At 15.3% G+C, this 18,808-nt stretch overlaps 4 protein-coding genes across 4 annotated transcripts, besides 43 other annotated features; 3 read left to right on the top strand and 1 right to left on the bottom strand. All coding sequences in view use genetic code 6, as the record gives it.

The window, feature by feature from the left end:
- Positions 1-476: 476 nt before the first annotated feature.
- Positions 477-2,214, top strand: IMG5_115580 (protein kinase a catalytic subunit, putative; the record flags this gene model as incomplete). The annotated part of the gene is made up of 8 exons (XM_004034663.1): positions 477-577; positions 651-777; positions 822-1,124; positions 1,193-1,258; positions 1,530-1,567; positions 1,679-1,834; positions 1,893-2,036; positions 2,080-2,214. The coding sequence occupies exons 2-8, from the start codon at positions 720-722 to the stop codon at positions 2,212-2,214; spliced, it is 900 nt and encodes a 299-aa protein (XP_004034711.1). The 5' UTR covers positions 477-577; positions 651-719.
- Positions 573-629: a microsatellite.
- Positions 579-623: a microsatellite.
- Positions 1,581-1,661: a microsatellite.
- Positions 1,582-1,620: a microsatellite.
- Positions 1,590-1,629: a microsatellite.
- Positions 2,215-2,300: 86 nt separating the features above from the next.
- IMG5_115590 (hypothetical protein) lies at positions 2,301-5,504 on the bottom strand. The gene is made up of 5 exons (XM_004034664.1): positions 5,004-5,504; positions 4,570-4,860; positions 3,397-4,471; positions 2,824-3,285; positions 2,301-2,710 (listed from the first exon to the last, which is right to left on the bottom strand). Exons 3-5 carry the CDS (start codon positions 4,315-4,317, stop codon positions 2,306-2,308), a joined length of 1,788 nt encoding a protein of 595 aa, XP_004034712.1. The 5' UTR covers positions 4,318-4,471; positions 4,570-4,860; positions 5,004-5,504; the 3' UTR covers positions 2,301-2,305.
- Positions 2,731-2,820: a microsatellite.
- Positions 2,736-2,811: a microsatellite.
- Positions 3,307-3,385: a microsatellite.
- Positions 4,930-4,981: a microsatellite.
- Positions 4,942-4,997: a microsatellite.
- Positions 4,942-4,998: a microsatellite.
- Positions 5,246-5,275: a microsatellite.
- A 2,198-nt stretch (positions 5,505-7,702) lies between the features above and the next one.
- Positions 7,703-7,762: a microsatellite.
- Positions 7,763-7,775: 13 nt separating this feature from the next.
- Positions 7,776-8,830, top strand: IMG5_115600 (ubiquitin- protein ligase, putative; the record flags this gene model as incomplete). The annotated part of the gene is made up of 2 exons (XM_004034665.1): positions 7,776-8,281; positions 8,326-8,830. Coding segments are annotated over 2 exons (1,011 nt in total), but the record flags the coding sequence as incomplete, so codon positions are not given.
- A 421-nt stretch (positions 8,831-9,251) lies between these two features.
- Positions 9,252-9,492: a microsatellite.
- Positions 9,257-9,393: a microsatellite.
- A 300-nt stretch (positions 9,493-9,792) lies between the features above and the next one.
- Positions 9,793-9,840: a microsatellite.
- An 833-nt stretch (positions 9,841-10,673) lies between these two features.
- Positions 10,674-10,755: a microsatellite.
- Positions 10,682-10,735: a microsatellite.
- Positions 10,684-10,756: a microsatellite.
- A 1,338-nt stretch (positions 10,757-12,094) lies between these two features.
- Positions 12,095-12,128: a microsatellite.
- Positions 12,129-12,328: 200 nt separating this feature from the next.
- Positions 12,329-12,368: a microsatellite.
- Positions 12,369-13,056: 688 nt separating this feature from the next.
- Positions 13,057-13,131: a microsatellite.
- Positions 13,084-13,141: a microsatellite.
- Positions 13,084-13,163: a microsatellite.
- Positions 13,113-13,189: a microsatellite.
- Positions 13,151-13,203: a microsatellite.
- Positions 13,159-13,203: a microsatellite.
- Positions 13,204-13,333: 130 nt separating this feature from the next.
- Positions 13,334-13,378: a microsatellite.
- Positions 13,379-13,940: 562 nt separating this feature from the next.
- Positions 13,941-13,984: a microsatellite.
- A 398-nt stretch (positions 13,985-14,382) lies between these two features.
- Positions 14,383-14,442: a microsatellite.
- Positions 14,443-14,478: 36 nt separating this feature from the next.
- Positions 14,479-14,537: a microsatellite.
- A 136-nt stretch (positions 14,538-14,673) lies between these two features.
- Positions 14,674-14,745: a microsatellite.
- Positions 14,688-14,753: a microsatellite.
- A 336-nt stretch (positions 14,754-15,089) lies between these two features.
- Positions 15,090-15,127: a microsatellite.
- A 513-nt stretch (positions 15,128-15,640) lies between these two features.
- Positions 15,641-15,673: a microsatellite.
- Positions 15,674-15,901: 228 nt separating this feature from the next.
- Positions 15,902-15,943: a microsatellite.
- Positions 15,944-16,074: 131 nt separating this feature from the next.
- Positions 16,075-16,129: a microsatellite.
- A 115-nt stretch (positions 16,130-16,244) lies between these two features.
- Positions 16,245-17,297, top strand: IMG5_115610 (rab11b protein, putative; the record flags this gene model as incomplete). Its single annotated transcript, XM_004034666.1, has 6 exons — positions 16,245-16,278; positions 16,346-16,394; positions 16,455-16,570; positions 16,639-16,672; positions 16,732-17,018; positions 17,086-17,297. 6 exons carry the CDS (start codon positions 16,245-16,247, stop codon positions 17,190-17,192), a joined length of 627 nt encoding a protein of 208 aa, XP_004034714.1. The 3' UTR covers positions 17,193-17,297.
- A 390-nt stretch (positions 17,298-17,687) lies between these two features.
- Positions 17,688-17,731: a microsatellite.
- A 155-nt stretch (positions 17,732-17,886) lies between these two features.
- Positions 17,887-17,979: a microsatellite.
- Positions 17,890-17,969: a microsatellite.
- Positions 17,980-18,264: 285 nt separating the features above from the next.
- Positions 18,265-18,300: a microsatellite.
- Positions 18,298-18,322: a microsatellite.
- Positions 18,323-18,735: 413 nt separating this feature from the next.
- Positions 18,736-18,781: a microsatellite.
- Positions 18,782-18,808: the final 27 nt, after the last annotated feature.

The following is an 18,808-nucleotide window of genomic DNA, read 5'->3' on the forward strand; positions in this document are numbered from 1 at the left end:
GTTTCTTCGATTATTTGTAATATTTTTTATAATGATATTTATAATTAAAAATTAATTATATACACAAACATTTTAATTTAATCATTTCTTATAAAATATGAAATTTTATTCAAAAAGTATATTTATATTTAATTTTTTGATTCTATTTTTTAATTTCATTCTGTTTTTTAAAAATAAAATTTCTTATTTCTATATTTGTAAAATTAATATTAAACAAATCAAACTATATATGTATTTAATCAAAATATTAATTAATTAAATCATATAAAAATAAAATAAATATATATATTAAAAAACACATATTTAACTTAAATTAAAAAAATAAAACATTTTTAATTTAAAAATGGGTAACATAGGTTAAGTATGTAATTGTTTTGATTAAGGTTAAAATGGTTAAAAATCAAGTGTTAATTCTAAAAATATATCATAATAATAAAAAATAGAACAACAATAAATTCAGTTAAGTAATTGTTCTGATTCAAAAAAATCAATAAATGCATCTAAAATAAAATAAGATGAAAAATAATAAAAAAGGAATCCCTACGAAGTAACTTTAAGTGATTTTATAACATTAAAAGTAAAATAAATAAATATATAAATAAAAATCATATAAATATAAAAAAAAAAATTAAAAAATATTTTTTACAAAGTGTTTAGCTAGAGGTTCTTTTGGAAAAGTTTTATTAGTATAACATAAAGATACTAAATAACATTATGCTATGAAAACATTAAAAAAAGCTGATATTATAAATAGGAATCAAATAGAATAGGCATTAAGTTAAAAAAATAAAAAAATATTAAATAATAAAATAAAAAAAAAGCTGAAAAGAAAATATTATAATTAAGTGATCATCCATTTGTAGTTAAATTAAAATTTGCTTTTTAAAATACATATAATATTTATTTTATTATGGAATATATGCCTGGAGGGGAGCTATTTCATCATATTAAAACAAGAAAAAGATTTTCAGAAAAAACCGTTTAATATTATAGCTCATAAGTAATTTTAGCCTTAGAATACCTTCATGAAACACTAAATATTGTTTATAGGGATTTAAAACCAGAAAACATATTAATGGATTCATAAGGAAATATAAAATTAAGTGATTTTGGGCTAGCAAAAAGTTTCTTTATAATTAATAATTATATTTATAGTTATTTTATAATTAAATAAATAATTGTTCATAAAAAGGTTGCGCTCAAAGTACTTATAGTTTTTGTGGAACTCCTGAATATATATCACCTGAGATAATTAAATGTAATTTATATTATATATATTATCTTTGTCAGTATAATGTAATAAACTATGTATATAATATATATTAATAATAAAATGTAATAAAATGAAAAAAGGAAAATGGAGATAATTTATATACTTTTATTATTTATTCTATAATATTTATTATATATATTATAAATTATCTTCTTCTTTTATTTTATATTATTTCTTTTCATTTGATTATTACATACATATAAAACTAAATAAATAAAAATTAAACATAATTTTTTAAGAATTTTATTTTAAACAGAACAAGGACACGGAAAACCTGTTGATTTTTGGACATTAGTAAATTTTTAATAAAAAATAAAAAAACAAAAATTACAAAACAAAAACAAAAACTAAAAACATAAATTTATAAAATAAAAAAAATATACAAAAATAATAAAAATTAAAAAGGGATGTTTTATATATGAAATGATTGATGGTCGCCCTCCTTTTTAAAATACTTCTAGATAAGGCTTATATCAAGATATATTAGAAAATAATATAATATATCCAAAACATTTTACAGAAACGGCGAAGGATCTTTTAACTAACTTATTAGTTACTGATGTATTTTTTTTCAATAAAAATAAAAATAATTTTTTTTTTTAATGAATAATAATAAAAGCCGAATTAAAGACTAACTATAAAAGAAATTAAAAAACATTAATTTTATAGCCTTATAAACTGGGATTATATGATGTAAAAAAGATATGATGCACCTATAAAACCTGTCTTAAAAGATTTTGGTGATACTGGCTATTTCGAAGAAGTTTTATATATATATTTTAAATATTATATAAATAAAAATAAAGGCATCAAATAAAATATAAGAAACTCCCCAAAACGTAAAAATAACATAGAATGATGCTTTCGATGGTTTTACATACAGAGGAGTTGAAATAACATAAGTAATAAAAGAAGAGGAAGAAGAAGATGGTAAAAAATGAAAAGAAAATTTTTTATAGTATATATATATATTTACCCTAAAAACAAAATAAATATTTTTATTAATAAAACTTATTTATTTCTTTAAAAATTTCAATCAATAAAAGGATAATGTCCTTCCCAATCCTAGGGAGCCTCAAAATTTAAATCTTACATAAATTAAAGTTTATTTTAAGTAGGTACATCATTTGGTTTTAATTATAAACATTCTTAAAAGTTAATTTTAGCATCAGCCCAGTTTCCAATTAAATATTAATTGAAAGCTGTATTGTATTTATCAAAGAAATTGAAATCGAATTTTTTAATAAGAAGTCTTAAATCTTTATTTTTTCTCAAATAAGTCTCAGCATGAAAACATTTTTGTTCAAGAAAATTAATAATTGTTTATTTTTTAAAAATATCGAAAAGTTTTCTTTCATTTTTACTAATATTTTAATTTTATTCTTTAGAAATAGGCATATCATCAATATTCATATCAATAGTATAAAATCCAATAGGCTGTATATAAATAAAATAAATATATTTATATATACTATTATATATATATATATTTAATATTTATATTTTTATTAATTTATTTTAATATATATATTTTTATTTTTTTATATCACTTTTATTTATCCTCTTATTGTCACATAATCTACTTATCTAACGAATTTCTTCATACTTTCAGAAAGTTAATCAAATAAATTCGATGAAATTAATAAAGGAACCCCATAAGCCTTTGTTGCTGCTTCTAATCTATTTGACATTCCAACGTTTGGGGATAAATAAGACGCATCAATTTTAAATTCTGAACCGATAGCTCCTTCTATACTCCATCCAATATGCAAGCCAAAACCTATTTTAACTTTATAATTTTGCATTCTTTTATTTAATCTTTTATCTTGTCTATAAGCAAGGATTTTAGGTTCTCTGTATAATTTTGCATGAATTTTCATAAAAGAAATAAGAGCAAAATCTGCGTACATACTTGCTTATTCTAAATCTATGAAATGTATTTCATTATCACTTTTTATAATATATTTATCTTCTGGCAATTTCCATACAAGTAAAAAGGCATCTCCAATATTCTAAAAATTATTTTTTAATTTAATAAAAAGTAAAAATAAACTAAAAAATAAATTAATAATAAAATAATATAAAAATTTTAAATATAAATAAAAAATATTATTATATTTAACTTTGTTAGCAGCACCCATATATCTATCAACCATTTTATGTACAATTTCTCCTATATTATTTACAAAAAGCATAACATCTTCCTTTATTTTAATTAAATATATATATATATTATTATTTTAAAATTATAATACTTATAAAACTTCGGTTGCATCTGTAAAATTTCTAATATCACAGAATCCATAAATCCCACTATTTTTTTTACCTTCAATCATTGGGTTAATATCTCCTAATTTAACCATATTACTTCCTATAATTTCACTTCCAGCTTCACCGAAACCTAAGGCTAATAAAGTACCAATTTTAATTATAGCATTTTCAATAATAGTAGTCTCCTATTAATCTTCCATTTAATCATTCTTTATAATTTCTTCATCTCTAGCACTTATTGGATTTTTGGCGATTGAATTTACTTTATTAATCATTCTTTCAATCGGCCTTAAAGCTAAATCATCAGCATCTTTTGAAAAAAAAAGTGCTGCCATTGTTAAAAGCAAGCAAACAAAAATTGTTCTTCCTAAAGAAAGCGCTGCAGTTAAAAATGAAGTACTCCTGGCATTTAAAAAAGCTTCAAATTATAAACTATCTTCATTCTAGCTTTTTAAATATTCTATCGTAGGAAGATCCCATGGATGGCTTTTTTGGTAACTTTGAATATCCAAAGATAATGCATATGGAGTTTTTTCATTTTCCCTTAAAGTTTCAAAAACAGGATCTTCGAATTTTTCAATAAAATTAAAAGGTGTTTATAAATAAATAATAGGGTTTTCAGAATCTTTTAGAACATTAATGACTCCGATAAATGTTTGTTTAATATCTTCATGAGTAGATTTTTCATCATATATTAGTACGGCAAATTGATCAACTTAAAATTCTAAAGAAGAAGGTAAATCGAAAAAATAATCAGAAGATAATAAAGGCATTGTAAATAATAATAACAAAACTATTATTATTACGCGTTTTGTTGTTAAATCTGAAAGTCTTTTACTTACTCGAGATTCTTTTATATTTTATTCGTTTTTCTTATTATTTTTTTATTTATTAAATATTAAAAAAATATTTATATTTTATAAAGTACTAATTTTTTTAATTGTTTGTCGTCTTTTTATTAAATATCTATTTATAAAGAGTTTTTTTAATGCTAAATATTATCTTTAAAATTAGAAGAATCTTACATTTATAATTCTAATTTTTTTTTTATGATATGAAATTATAAAAAATATATAATAATAATATTATTGTAATTTTTACTAATATCTTTTTAAACTAGAGTTTATGTTTATAAAGGATCATCTTATTTTACAACACCACTAATTTAAGAAATCAAATATTTTTGTTATATTTTTTTCTTCTTTTTAGTTAATTAAGATTCTTCTGATTCATCTAAGGATTTATTTTAATCTTATGTAGCTTTATATAATTTAATAATTCTAATAAGTCGAACAAGCCTTACAACTCTACCAGCCCTATTTTATACAAAAAAATAACAGATATTATATTATATAAAAATTATAAAAAAAATATAAATGATAATAATATTTATACAAATATATTTATATATATATATATATATATATATATATTTATTTATATTTATATATATTATTACTTAGTCCCTATTCTCGAAGCTCTTCCTGCTCTTGCTAATGATGCAGTACTAGCAGCTTTTGAATTAAAAATAAATGAATTAATTAATTAAATATCTAATAATAAAGAAGCCGTTGAAATAATGTCTAACCAAAAAAAAAAGAAAACTAATATCCTGGTTTTGCGAATACACTAAAAACAATTTCTAAAACAAATATAGCTAATGATATTATATTGATATAATCAAATATCATATCTTAATCCTTTTTATTTTTTTTATTTTATATTTTTTTTTATATTAACTTTATCAAATGCTAAAATTCTTATATCATCTCCAAATAAAGCATATATTGTTATTACTGTAATTATAAAGCTAATTACATTATTTTCTAATAATTTTTAAAATATCTAGCATCTTTGATTTTTTTCCTCTATATTAAAAACATCTATATTTTCGCCTTATTGATTTTATATTTGTATATTTTTTTCTTCTGATTTTAAACTTTATTTAGAATTTGTTACTATTTGTTATTATTATATTTTGGACGTTATACTTGGTTAATATGTTTAGCTTAATTTTTTATTTATTTATATGTCGGCTGGAATATCTATATTGTTTTTAAAAATACTTAGCTTTCTTGGTTTAGGATTTAATGAGCTTATCATATTTTTTTGTGATAATTAATCAAAAATATAATAATATAATTAATTGCTTGTTATTTTTTTTTATAAAAATAATAAAAACAAATCAAAATTTAAATTATATAATCTAATACAAATAATAAAAATAACAAATATATAAAATTATTAATAAAAATATAATAACAAAATTCTTTTTTTTAATAATAAAATTTATTTTTATCATTTAATTATTTAGAATAAAGTTGATTAAAAAAAATATTTATTATAAATAACAATATATACTATATGCATATTCTTTTAATGGATTAAGATTAAAATATTCACCATATTAACAAAATATAAAAATATATCAAAAGTTATCTCTTAATTAAATAAAATTCATATTAAACACTTTAAAAAATTTAAGCAAGATTAAAAGATTTAAAAATAATTTAAAATTCACTCAAAAAATAAGATTTTACATTACCAATTCCCATAATAAATAATTTTTTGAAAGATCTTAATAATATAAATAGACAAATTTATCAAAAAAAAGACCTATAAGTGTCTTTAAACTAAATATGTTATTGGCTAAAAAAATCGATTCTCACTCTTTAAATTAATTTTAATTTATTTAAAATATTATTTTAATCAAAAGAGAGTATATACTATAATTTAAGTTTTATTCATATTTCGATTTTTGTTTTGAATATATTTAGTAATATTAATAATTAAAAATAAAAAAATTAATTATAATTAAATGATGATATACTAAAATTTTTAAACTTATTTTTTAATATTTAAATATTTGATTATTTACATACCTGTAAAAACTAATAAAGCATCATTAATATATTTTATAAAATTCTTAGAAAAATAGATTTCTATAATTTTATTTATAACTAAATACAAAATATTAATTTTTAATAAAATGAAAAATACTTATAAATGCTTGTTTCTATTTCTCTGTTTCCTTTAATTTTATCTTAAAATTAATAATTTTTTTACTAAGAATTTATAAATAAAATGCTTTCTGATAATAATAATCTTACATTAAATTTAATAATAAAATAAATAAAACTAATTCCTAAAACAAAAGCAAATTAAATATTTAAAAATTTAATTAATTAAATGACAAATAATAACAAAAATATAACTATAAATTAAATGTATGTAATATTTAATTTAAAAGAATTGTTTCTTTAAAATGAAATTTAGAATATAGATAATATAACTTTTTTACTTATTGATAAAATTGATAAAATTAACTGTTTAAAAGTAAATGAAAAATAATTATTTTTATATAAAGACTTTATTTTGTTTATTTTTTAAAACCTGTTTTATTAAAAAGAAGAATAAATAAAATCAATTTTGGTTTTCTATTCATAAATAATACAAAAAAATTAAATAAATGAATAGATAAATTTATTAAATATAATTTGTTCTTAAAAAAAAATTGTTTAGAATATTTTCGAATTTACTTTAAATTTATATAATCCTTTTCTTTTAATTGAAGGAGATCTTAAATTTTAATAATATAATGATTTTATTTAATTATATTTAATTTTTTTAATTACTTATCACCATTTTTTAATTATTAATGATACTTTTGACTTAATAAATATTGAAAACATGAAACTTTTAATATAGCCTCTTATATAATTTACATATAAAACTTTATCTTAATAAAATTAACCCATTAATAATATATAATTAGCTAAAATATCAAATAAATTATTAATTGTAAATAAGATTTATATTTATAAAAAAAATTGATTTATATTTATTTTATTTTATTTTTTTTTAAAAAAAACACACAATTAGATTTTATACGAATATAATTAAAAAAAAAATTCTTAGATATATCTAAATGGTATTTAGAAGAAAATTATATTAAAAGCATTATTTTATAAACTAGCAAATAAAACTTTTAATTTATAAATACAATAATATACATCCCGTTTGCTTTACCTTTTGAAACTAAATATATTATTTTATAAAATCTAATTGAGTTTTAAAAAAAGTAAACATAAGAATCTGTTACATTTAAAATTAGAAGAAATAAAATATTTGAAGATGCCTTTAATAATTTTAATTAGGTAAAAATAATAATAATATTAATTTAAATAAATATAATAATAATATTAATTTAAATAAAAAATAAAAAATAAAGCTTAAATGTAAATAATAAGATAATATATAAATTATATTTATAAATGAATTCGGAAATTAAGAAAAAGGATTAGATTAAGGCGGTTTATTTAAAGAATTTTTAATTAGCTTAACGGAAATAATTTTCGATAAAAATTTTGAATTATTTTAATAAAATGAATAATATTAATTATATCCAAATGAATCAAGTGAAGTTAATTTTGGGAAAAATCATTTAGAAATATTTCATTTTATAGGAAATATACTTGGAAAAGTTATTTATTATAATCTTTAAATTGAACCTGTTTTTAGCATTTTTTTTTTAAGGCATATTATAGGAAAAAATAATTCATTTAAAGAATTAAAATATTATGATAAGCAAATATATAAAAATCTAAAATATATTTACTAAACTTAAAATATTTAAGATTTATAACTTACATTTGAAATTACAAATCCTATTAAATAATAAATTGAATTGTGTTTTAACGGAAAAAATATTTAAGTGGATAATTAAAATAAAAAAAAGTATTTTTTTATAAATAATGATATTCTTTTATTTTTTAAATTAGTTTTATAAATTTGTTTGCTTATTAAAAAATGACAAAAAGTATTGAAAATTAATTAAATCATTTTCTTAATGGATTTTATGAAATAATTCCAAAATAATGGCTTATGCTATTTAATGAACATGAAATTTCGGAAATAATATCAGGTTAAAATAATATTATCAATATTTAAGATTTGAGAAATAATACATAATATGAAAATGGATATACCTCTGAAAATATTTATATTTTATAGTTTTGGGAAGTTTTAGAAAGTTTGAAAAACATATAAAAGTGTCTTTTTATTAAATTTGTAACTTCTAATTCTAAATAACCATTATTTGGATTTAAAAATTTATAACCAAATTTTATTATTTATAAGGTAAGCAGTTAAAATAATTAAAAATTACCATTTTCTTAAACATGTTATAATAAATTATTTCTACCATAATATTCAAATGTACAGATACTAAAAGATAAATTATTAAACGCAATATATGAAGGATAATAAAGTTTTTATCTTAATTGAAAATTATTAAACTATAAAATTTACAACAACAAAAATATAAAAATTAAAAATTAATTAAAATAATTTGTAATAAAATCTAAAAGAAATAGGAAAGTAGTCTATATAATTAAAAATATTAAAATTTTAATTTTAAATTTTATAATTAAAAAATTGAATATATATTTATATTTTTATTTAAAATGTTAATTTTATTTTTATAATTATTTTAATATAAATGATTATGTTTTGAATTATTTTAAAATTTGTAATAATTAAGATTAATAATATATAAATTTTTATATAATAAATTAAATTTTAAATATTTTTTTTATATATATAAAAAATAAAATGTTAATCAATTATACAAAAAAATAATATATTTAATCCAATAATAATTTAATAATAAAAATTAAATAAATTTGTGAATATAAATTTGATGTCATTATAATTATTACTATTATTACTATTATTACTATTATTACTATTATTACTATTATTACTATTATTACTATTATTACTATTACTATTATTATTATTATTATTATTATTATTATTATTATTATTATTATTATTATTACTATTATATTTATAATTATTACTCTTATTGTAATTAGGTTAATTAATTTATTATTTATGCTTATTAATATGATTATTATTAACTTTATTATTATTCTTTTTATTATATTTATTGGAATTATTATTATTATATAATAATTTATTCAATATATATTTAGTTTATATTTTACATAATTAAATTATTATAATATGGGTAATCAGTTTCTTTATTTGTTCTTTTTAGAATTCTTAGATAATCACAATCAAACTTTGTGAGCATCTAAAATATTTCAAGTCTTAATATTGCTTTTTCATATTCTTCATTTTAATTTTAATTATTTTACTAATAAGATATTACATCTTTACAAAAAAATAAAAAAATATTTTTATTTTTTTTAAATTTTACTTTAAATTTCCTTTATTGCCTATTAAAATTTTTAATTATTTTAAACTTTTTCACTTATTTATTAAATTTTCTAACTTTTATATTATATATTTATATTTTTTTATGAAAAAATATTTACTTTTATTCAATTGATAAATTATAATTTTCTTATAATTCTTAATCAATATTTTTTTTATCTTAATTTAATTTTTTATTTCTTTTTTCTTATTCATTATTGTATAGTACTTATAGAGCCTTTATTTATTTTTACATTTCTTAAATTTTCTATTACTATTCTTTGAATTCTTTTTATTCTTTATCATTATAATTATTATTATTGTAAAACTCTTCCAATTATTTTTTTATTTTTATATTTTCTTAAAGGACATCTTAATTAATTTCAAACTACTAACTTTAGTTAATTTACCTTAAGTTTTCCAATTCCATATATTATTTCTCAATAATTTAATTTAAATGTTCAATTTATTTTCCAGCATTTCTTAATTTTTTATCCATATCATTATTATTTAACCTAGATTTATTCGTTTCTAAATTATAATTGCTAAAAGTATTTCTATTATTCATATATGTTTAAGCGTTTCTTTTTTTTATAATTTTAGCATCAGAACTATATATTTCATAACTTTAATTATGTGGTTTTTCGATTTTATTATTAGTATTAAACCTCGTTTTCTGATTATTATCTAAACTAAAACTACTATTATGACTATGATTGGCTGTTTAAATAAAAATATAGCCATTTTCATTAAATCTTTTATGTTAATATATTTATTCATTATTTTCAATAAAATCTTAATTCAAAATTTTATTTTAATCTTTATCAATCATTTATTTTATTTAATAAAAAAAAAATATAAAAATTAAATAATTTATTAAAAAAAAAAAAATAATGAATAGAAAAGAAATAAAATTAAAAAAATATTAATAAATTTATAAAATAAATATAAATATATTTATAAATATAATGAAAAAAATAAAATATTTAAAAACAAAAAAACATTTATTTTATTTTAAATAATATATTCTTAAATATTTTTTACTGTATCATGTATTTTCTCATCAATATTAATTTTTCCTTATTATCATAAATAGGTTCAAGTCTAATATTACTTATTTGTTAATACTTTATTTCATAACCTTTAACCACATAATTTTTTTTTCTTATTAATATAAATTCCTAAATAAAAATGAAAAGTCCCTTTTTCTTTCTATACAAAATCCTTAAATTAACTTTAAATTGTATTTTATTTATTTTCTTTCAAAGAAAAAAAGAATTTCCTTATTTATATTTGTAAAAATTAATTTCATAATTCCGTAGATTCCAAATTTTGCGCATCCTTAAAATCTCAGTTTTTCGCTTCAAATGTCTACATATATGAAAAATAACCTCAAACCAAACTTAAAAAAGAAATTATTTTTCTCCCAATCAATCTATCTAGTTTTCAAATTCCATTATATCGATTTTCTTTAAATAACTTTAATAATAATAAATGAGGTGATTTAGAAATTATTCTCTTCTTAGCTTTACTTATATATTTAAGTAACGAAAACATTCCCACTATCTATATTTAATTATCCTATAGGGGTTTTACTAGAAAAAAAAATTATCTTCTCAATTCATATGACCGTTTATGAGTTAGTGAGGAGTCCTATCTCCAATTACGCTGATTATTCCTTAATTTAAATAAAGCTTATCTTTTAGTAAATCTATTATATAATCATAAGCATGTAGTTTATATTAAGTATATATTATATGATATTTATAACTTAAATAATCAAATATATTTTTGCTCTTTTGAAAACTCTTTAGGTTTAACCTTTTCCTTGTTTATAAAACTAAAAAATTATTAGGATCTTATTTTGAGTTTTAGGAAAACAAATAAATTTGATTAATTATTTCGGATATTTTATTTAATTATCTTTATCATATAATGTATATATTTTTTTTTCGTACAATCTTATATTTTTTGAAATGTATTATTAGTGTTTACTTTATTCTATTATTTCAAGTTTATTATCTTTTCTTTATTTAAAATAAAGTAAATCTATAAATTTTATTTCGGGTTTTTTATTCGCCTGTTTGTAATATTATGGAGTCTTTTATGTTATTTTTTTTATTAGTTAGATTTTTATTTATTAGCTTTTTGAATTATATAAATGGTAATTATAAATTAATGAAGTTTAATTTGTTTTTAATTATTACATTTTTTTTTATATATAAAGAAAAAAAAATTATTTTGAGGAAAATATTAATATTTTATACTTATATTATTAAAAAAAATAATAATATTTTAGAATTAAAAATTATTTATAATTTTATAAAAATTATATTTATTATTATTATATATATTATTTTATTCATCACTTAAAATATTTTATTCAAAATAAATTTATTAAAATTTTATATGTTTAAAATAAGTATTTTAAATTACATTTATTGGTAAAAAATAAAAACTATTTTTTTATAAATAAATTAATTTTATTAATATACTCTATTAAAAATATAGATCAAAAAAAATGAATAATATAAATCTTGATAATGATGATGTAATATAATTATTATAAATAAAAGCTATAAAATTATACATAAAGGATATATTTTGGACATATAAAAAATAACCGAAACATAATAAATAAAAGACGTCAGAAGGGCTTCCTTTATAATAAAATACATAAAAAAAAAATTATTAAAAAATATAGCCAAATAAAATAAAAACCATTTATTAAAGATCTTTTACAGATTAAAAAAAAGACAAATCAATGTCAATTTTTGAAGATCTATATGAAAGAGTATTTTAAAAAAGAAAAAAAAATATATATACTATAAAAAGGCATAATAATTATAAAAAAACAAATAAAAAAAATTGAAGAGAAAAGCTAATAAATTGATCCATAATGTACATTCAAGCCAAAAATAAATATTTAATAAAGTTCTAATTATTTAGATTTTTATAAAAGAAATATGGATTGGCTAGAATAAAAATAAAATAAAATAATAAAAAAGAAGAAAACTGAAATTACTCTATGTTTATCCAAATGTACGTTTAACCCAAAAATAAATAAAAATAAATCAAAATCACCCATTAAAGATACAGAAAAATAATTATTTTTGAATACACAAAGATAATAATTTTAAAAAAATACATAATAGTTATAATATGAAAAATAGGGTATAATGAAAGCATATAAAAAAAGAGTAAATAATAAAACTAAAAAAAATTAAAAAAAAAAAAAAAGGATAAATAAAGATATTACGATTAAATATAAAACTTATAACAATATCTAAATATATAAATATGAATAATAATACAAAATATATATAAATATAAAATAATATATATTTATATATATATATATATATTTATAAATATGTTAATAATATATTATATATATCTTTTATTATTATTAATATTATATTTTTTTATTTAATATTTCTATAACTATTCTTTTCATTTTTCTGTTTTATTAAAATTAAATTTCAATTGTAAAAAATATTTTTCACAGACTTTTTTTTGCATTTATATTTAATAAATTTTATTTTAAAAATAAATTTATATATCAAAATTATTATTTTTTTCTTTAGACTTATTTTTTTCCTTTATTATTATATTAATATATTACTTTTACTAATTATTCTTATTTTTAAAAAATTTTTAAATATCCAATAATCTTTTTTTAAACTGTATTTTTTAGTTTAAAAATTACTTAATAATATATTTACATTTAACTCGGATCATATTATATGCTATACAAATTTCTGTCGTTATTCTAAAACAATTTGTCCTTCAGTTTTATTCCAAATATAGAGATGAATTGCTTTATTTAAAGGAGCTTTGTAAGCCTCAGTTATTATTATTTTGAACTTTATAAATAAAAATTTTCAATTATTTTTATAATTTTTTTATGAATATTTTTTTTATTGAAAGTTTTATTATTATTTTTAATTAAAAATTTAGCGAAGGAATAGAGTTATATAAATATTTAAATTGTTTTTATTTTACATGGTTTTTTAATGCGAAATAATTAAGTTATTTTCATTTATATTGACTTTGAAAGGATTTAAATACTTATATGAATTTTTATAAAACACTTTTTTTAAAAATAAATTGAATTTTTAGATATAAATAATTATATTATTAATTTTAATATATAACTTTAAAAATGAAAATTTATATTTTTTTTGTATATATATTATTTTTTATTATACATTTTTTATATTACAATAATTAAATAAAATATATATTTGCTTATATTTAAAAAATAAAAAAATGAATTTTTAAAAATAAGATTTAGAATAAAAATAATAATATACATTATTTAAGATTAAAATAAAATTAATAACTAAAATCCAAATTACTAAAAAGAATTCATAGTAAAATCATTAATAAAAGAAAATACAGAATTGTTAGAATAAAATGAGTTTTATAAAGTTTATATATAAAATATACAAAACTATCCTTCATAAGCAAATCTAATAGATTAATTGAATATATTAAAATAATAAAATAATCTAATTAAATAAGAAATAGAAAAACAAAAACAATAGACAAACATTTATAAAAATAAAGAGATAATATAAACACAGATAATAAAAGAGATTCAAGAAAATATAAATAAAAATAAATATAATAATAATAATAATAATAATAATAATAATGATAATAATAATAATTATTTTAATTTTATTTTTGAATTAAATATATAAAAAAATATATTAGTTTTATTATATAATAATTTAATTTTCTATTAATATATATAAGTTTTATTCTTATTTAATAAAATTATAATGTTTCTAAATTTTAACTTTTTAATTCTTTGATAATATTTTTAAGTATATTTAATTTTCTTTTTTTACACTATCTTTTTTTATTTTATTTTTTCTCTTTATAAACATAATTTAGTCATTATAATAATCTATTTATTTTTATTTTTTAAAATTATTAAATTTTTTTATTTTTATTTTTAATAAATTATATTAAATTTACCTTCTTATCAGTAAATTTTAAATTTAAATTTTCAAAATATTGGTCTATGTTAAGTAGTATAAAACATTGTATCAAAATTATAAAATTTGATAAAGTTTTAAATATATAGAATACTATATTTAAAATTAATAAAGTAAATATAATTTTATATAGTTTAAAAGTATAATCTATATTAATATGATTTTTTTATATTTTTCATATTCACATTTTTGTTAATTTTAATTATTTTTATTTATACTCGCACCTATGAATAATTTTTTTTTAATTATTAAATTAAAAAAGAAAAGTGAGCATATTAAATAGATATATTTATTTAATTTAAATTTATTCAATATATTTATATTTCTTTTATTATTTAATTTTTATATTATTATTATATAAAAATATATTTTTAATTATGCAAATAAAATAAAATTATATTTTAATATTAAATATTGAATTAATTATTAAAAAAATTGTTATTTTATTATTTAAGTTATTTAATTCACTTTGAATAAATTTATACTTAAGTTTGTAATTAAATATAAAAATAATTTAAAATATTATTATAAATTTTAATTATTTTTTTAATATGAATATTATAAAATTAAAAATAATTTTTAAAAATTTTATATTTTTAAAAATTAAAGTAATTAATATTAAGTATATTTGGTTATCGTATTTACAATTATATTTGCTAATATTTATTAGTTATAAATTCTTTATATAAATTAACTTATAGTCTTATATATTAAAAATATAAAATATCTAATATGAGTATTTTAATTTTATAAAAATTAAATATATATAATTAAAATTATATAAAAAATTTATAAATTTTTGATTTAAATGTTAATGTTTATAATAATTTTAATCTAATATTTAATATGGATTTATTTGAATAAAATTATTTTTAATATATTATTATTATTTAAATATAATTTTTAAAAATAAATAATAAAATAAATATATAATTATTAATATGATAGATATTTATTTATTTTATAATTTTTATTTATAAAATTATATTAAATATTTAAATTTTTATAATTATAAATTTTTATTTTACTAGTATTATATATGAAAAAAATATTCAATTATAAAGATTATATTTCAATTTTTTTGTTATAAAAAATATAAAAAAATTTAAAAATATGTTTTTTTTAAATTTTTAATTTATATTATGTATTTTTATTGATATTATATATTATACGTATATTAATTTATATTTTTTTATACATTAATAAAAAAATATATAAATATATGAATTTTTTAGTATATTATTTTTTTTTTTGTAAAAAAATGATTTAAATAATAATTTTATTTTATTAAAATCAAGAAAAAATAAATAATATAAAATATTATAAATCAAAAATAAATAAATATAAAATATAATACTAATTTATTTTTTAAGTTTTAAATTTTATATAAAATATAATAAATAATTATTATTTAAACAAAAAAATAATAAATAAAATTATCATCATAATAATATTAAAAAAAAATAAAAATGGACAATCCAGATACAATAGAAAGTTATAAAAGTAAATTATTCATTAAAAAAACCAATAATAATAAAAAAACTTATAATATTTCAATAATAAAAAAAAGTTGTATTAGTAGGTGATGCAAGTGTAGGAAAAACAAATCTTTTAAAAAGGTAAACAATACAAAATCAATTATAATTAATAAATAATCTTTAAAATTAAAATTATTGTAGATATGTAAAAAATTAATTGCCTTAAAATCCTGCACCAACAATAGGAGTTGAATTTGCGACAAAATAAGTTGTTTTAAAAGATGGTGTTAAAATTAAAACTTAAATTTGGGATACCGGTAATAATTATATATTTTAATTAAATATAAAACCTTTAAATTTTTTATTATATTTAAAAACAAAACAGCTGGTTAAGAAAGATATAGGTCTATAACAAGTGCGTAATATTAAAAAAAATAGATTTAGCAAATTGTATTTATCAAAAAAAATAAAAAATAAGACATTATAGAAGAGCCGTAGGAGCATTATTGGTATATGATATTACAAAAGAAAAATCTTATAGTTCAGTAACTAAATGGATGGAAGATTTGAAATATTAAGCTGATCCAGATATTGTGATATTTTTGGTTGGAAACAAACTTGATTTAGTTGAAAAGAACGAATCTGCAAGAAAAGTAAGCAAAGAAGAAGCAAGAAATTTCGCTTTGGAAAATAAAATGTTTTTCGAAGAAACTTCTGCTGTTACAGCTTAAAATGTAAATGAAGTTTTTGAAAAATTATTATAAGGTTTTTATCTTTTTTTTTTAAAAAAAAAAATATAGGATTTAATTTATTATATTATTTAAAAAAAAAGAAATATATAATCATAAAAACCAAAAAAATCATAATGGATAAGATAATGGAATTAAAATCGATGACGGTAATAAACATAATAATGGATAATAACCATGTTAATGTTGAAAAATATAAAATAAAATATATAATAAGATATTTTTATAAGAAATACAAATACAAATAACAATATAATATAAACTAAAAAATAAACAAATGCATTTTTTTTTGGAAGTGATTTTATTCTTTTGTATTCATATTTTTTTTTATGGAAAATAATATATTAAAAATAAACTAAAACATGAAATTAAATAAAAAAATAAAAATATTTAGGTTAATTTATGTTATAATTTTTTTGAATTTTAATAATGTTTACTTTTTAGAAAAAAAAAATATATAAAATATAAAATAGATATTAATAATATTATTAAAAATCATAAAAATATAATTTAAATTAAATACAAAGCATATTTATATCATATGTCAATATAAATGCATTAATAAAATTAAAATATATTTTTATTTTTTTAAAATATAAAGATAAACTCATAAAAATTATAATATTATATATTTAATTTATATCTAAAATAAGAATGTTTGCAAATAAATTATTTATTAATAATTTTATTTTTTAATAAAATAAATATTATATAAAAAATAAATTATTTATCTTATATATTTTATAGAGCTATATATAAAAATTTTTTTTAAAAATTTTATTAATTATTATTTATAAAATAATTTTTATTACTAAAAATTTTTCTAACAAAAATATGAAATGAATATATTTAAACTAAATATATACTTAATGTACATTTATAAAAAAATAAAAATAATAATATTATAAACTAATATATATATTATTAAAATAATCATAATAATTATATATATATATATATTTATAAATAAAAAAATATAAAAATATGATGAAAATACTAAAATGTATAATTCATTTTATTATTTTAATACAGTTAAAAAGCTAATAAATTTTTATTCCATCAATATTTAATCCATAATTATCAACAGAAATAAAATTATAAATAAACAATATTACAAGTTCATTAAATTGTACTCAAACCTCTCCTATAAACAAATTAAAGTACCAAAACCAGAAACCTCAAGATTAACCAAGAGCATTATTTTGTTAAAAACATAGTCACCGTTCGTGCTGTTCGAATGAAAATTTCGACTAATTAAAACTATAGTAAAAAAATAAAAATAGAAAAAAAAAAAAATATATATATATATATATATATATAGATTTTTTAGATAAAATTAAAATTTATAACATATAAATAAATTATGCTATAATTAATTAAAAGAATTAATATGTTATGATTGTGATGCTGATGTTGGTTAAGGTTTAAGAAAAGGTTTATGTTTAGAAGTTTGTGAAAATATATATAATAATTGCAAATAAGATTACTTTTCTATAGATTAAGGTACTGAATAAATAAGCATGTGTTCTAGTAATGATATTATTTGTTCAAAACTAAGCGATATAACAAATGATTCGAAAGAGTTTTGTAAATATTTAGGATATGAAGTTAATTTTAATGAGGATTATGATCATTGGTTTTTTTCGTTTTCTTTTGAACGGTCTTCAGGTTTCTAACCTGTATGTTGGAACTCAGTTCCTAGTTAGAAAATTTTTGGACCTATAGCTGTTAATAATAACAATAACAATAATAAAAAATAAAAATAAAATAATCAAAAAAATAATGAAAAATGGTGGAGAATTGCTT

The sequence above is a fragment of the Ichthyophthirius multifiliis genome (assembly GCF_000220395.1).
Source record: "Ichthyophthirius multifiliis unplaced genomic scaffold scaff_1120509250940, whole genome shotgun sequence".
In the NCBI taxonomy this organism is placed as follows: Eukaryota; Ciliophora; class Oligohymenophorea; order Hymenostomatida; genus Ichthyophthirius; species Ichthyophthirius multifiliis.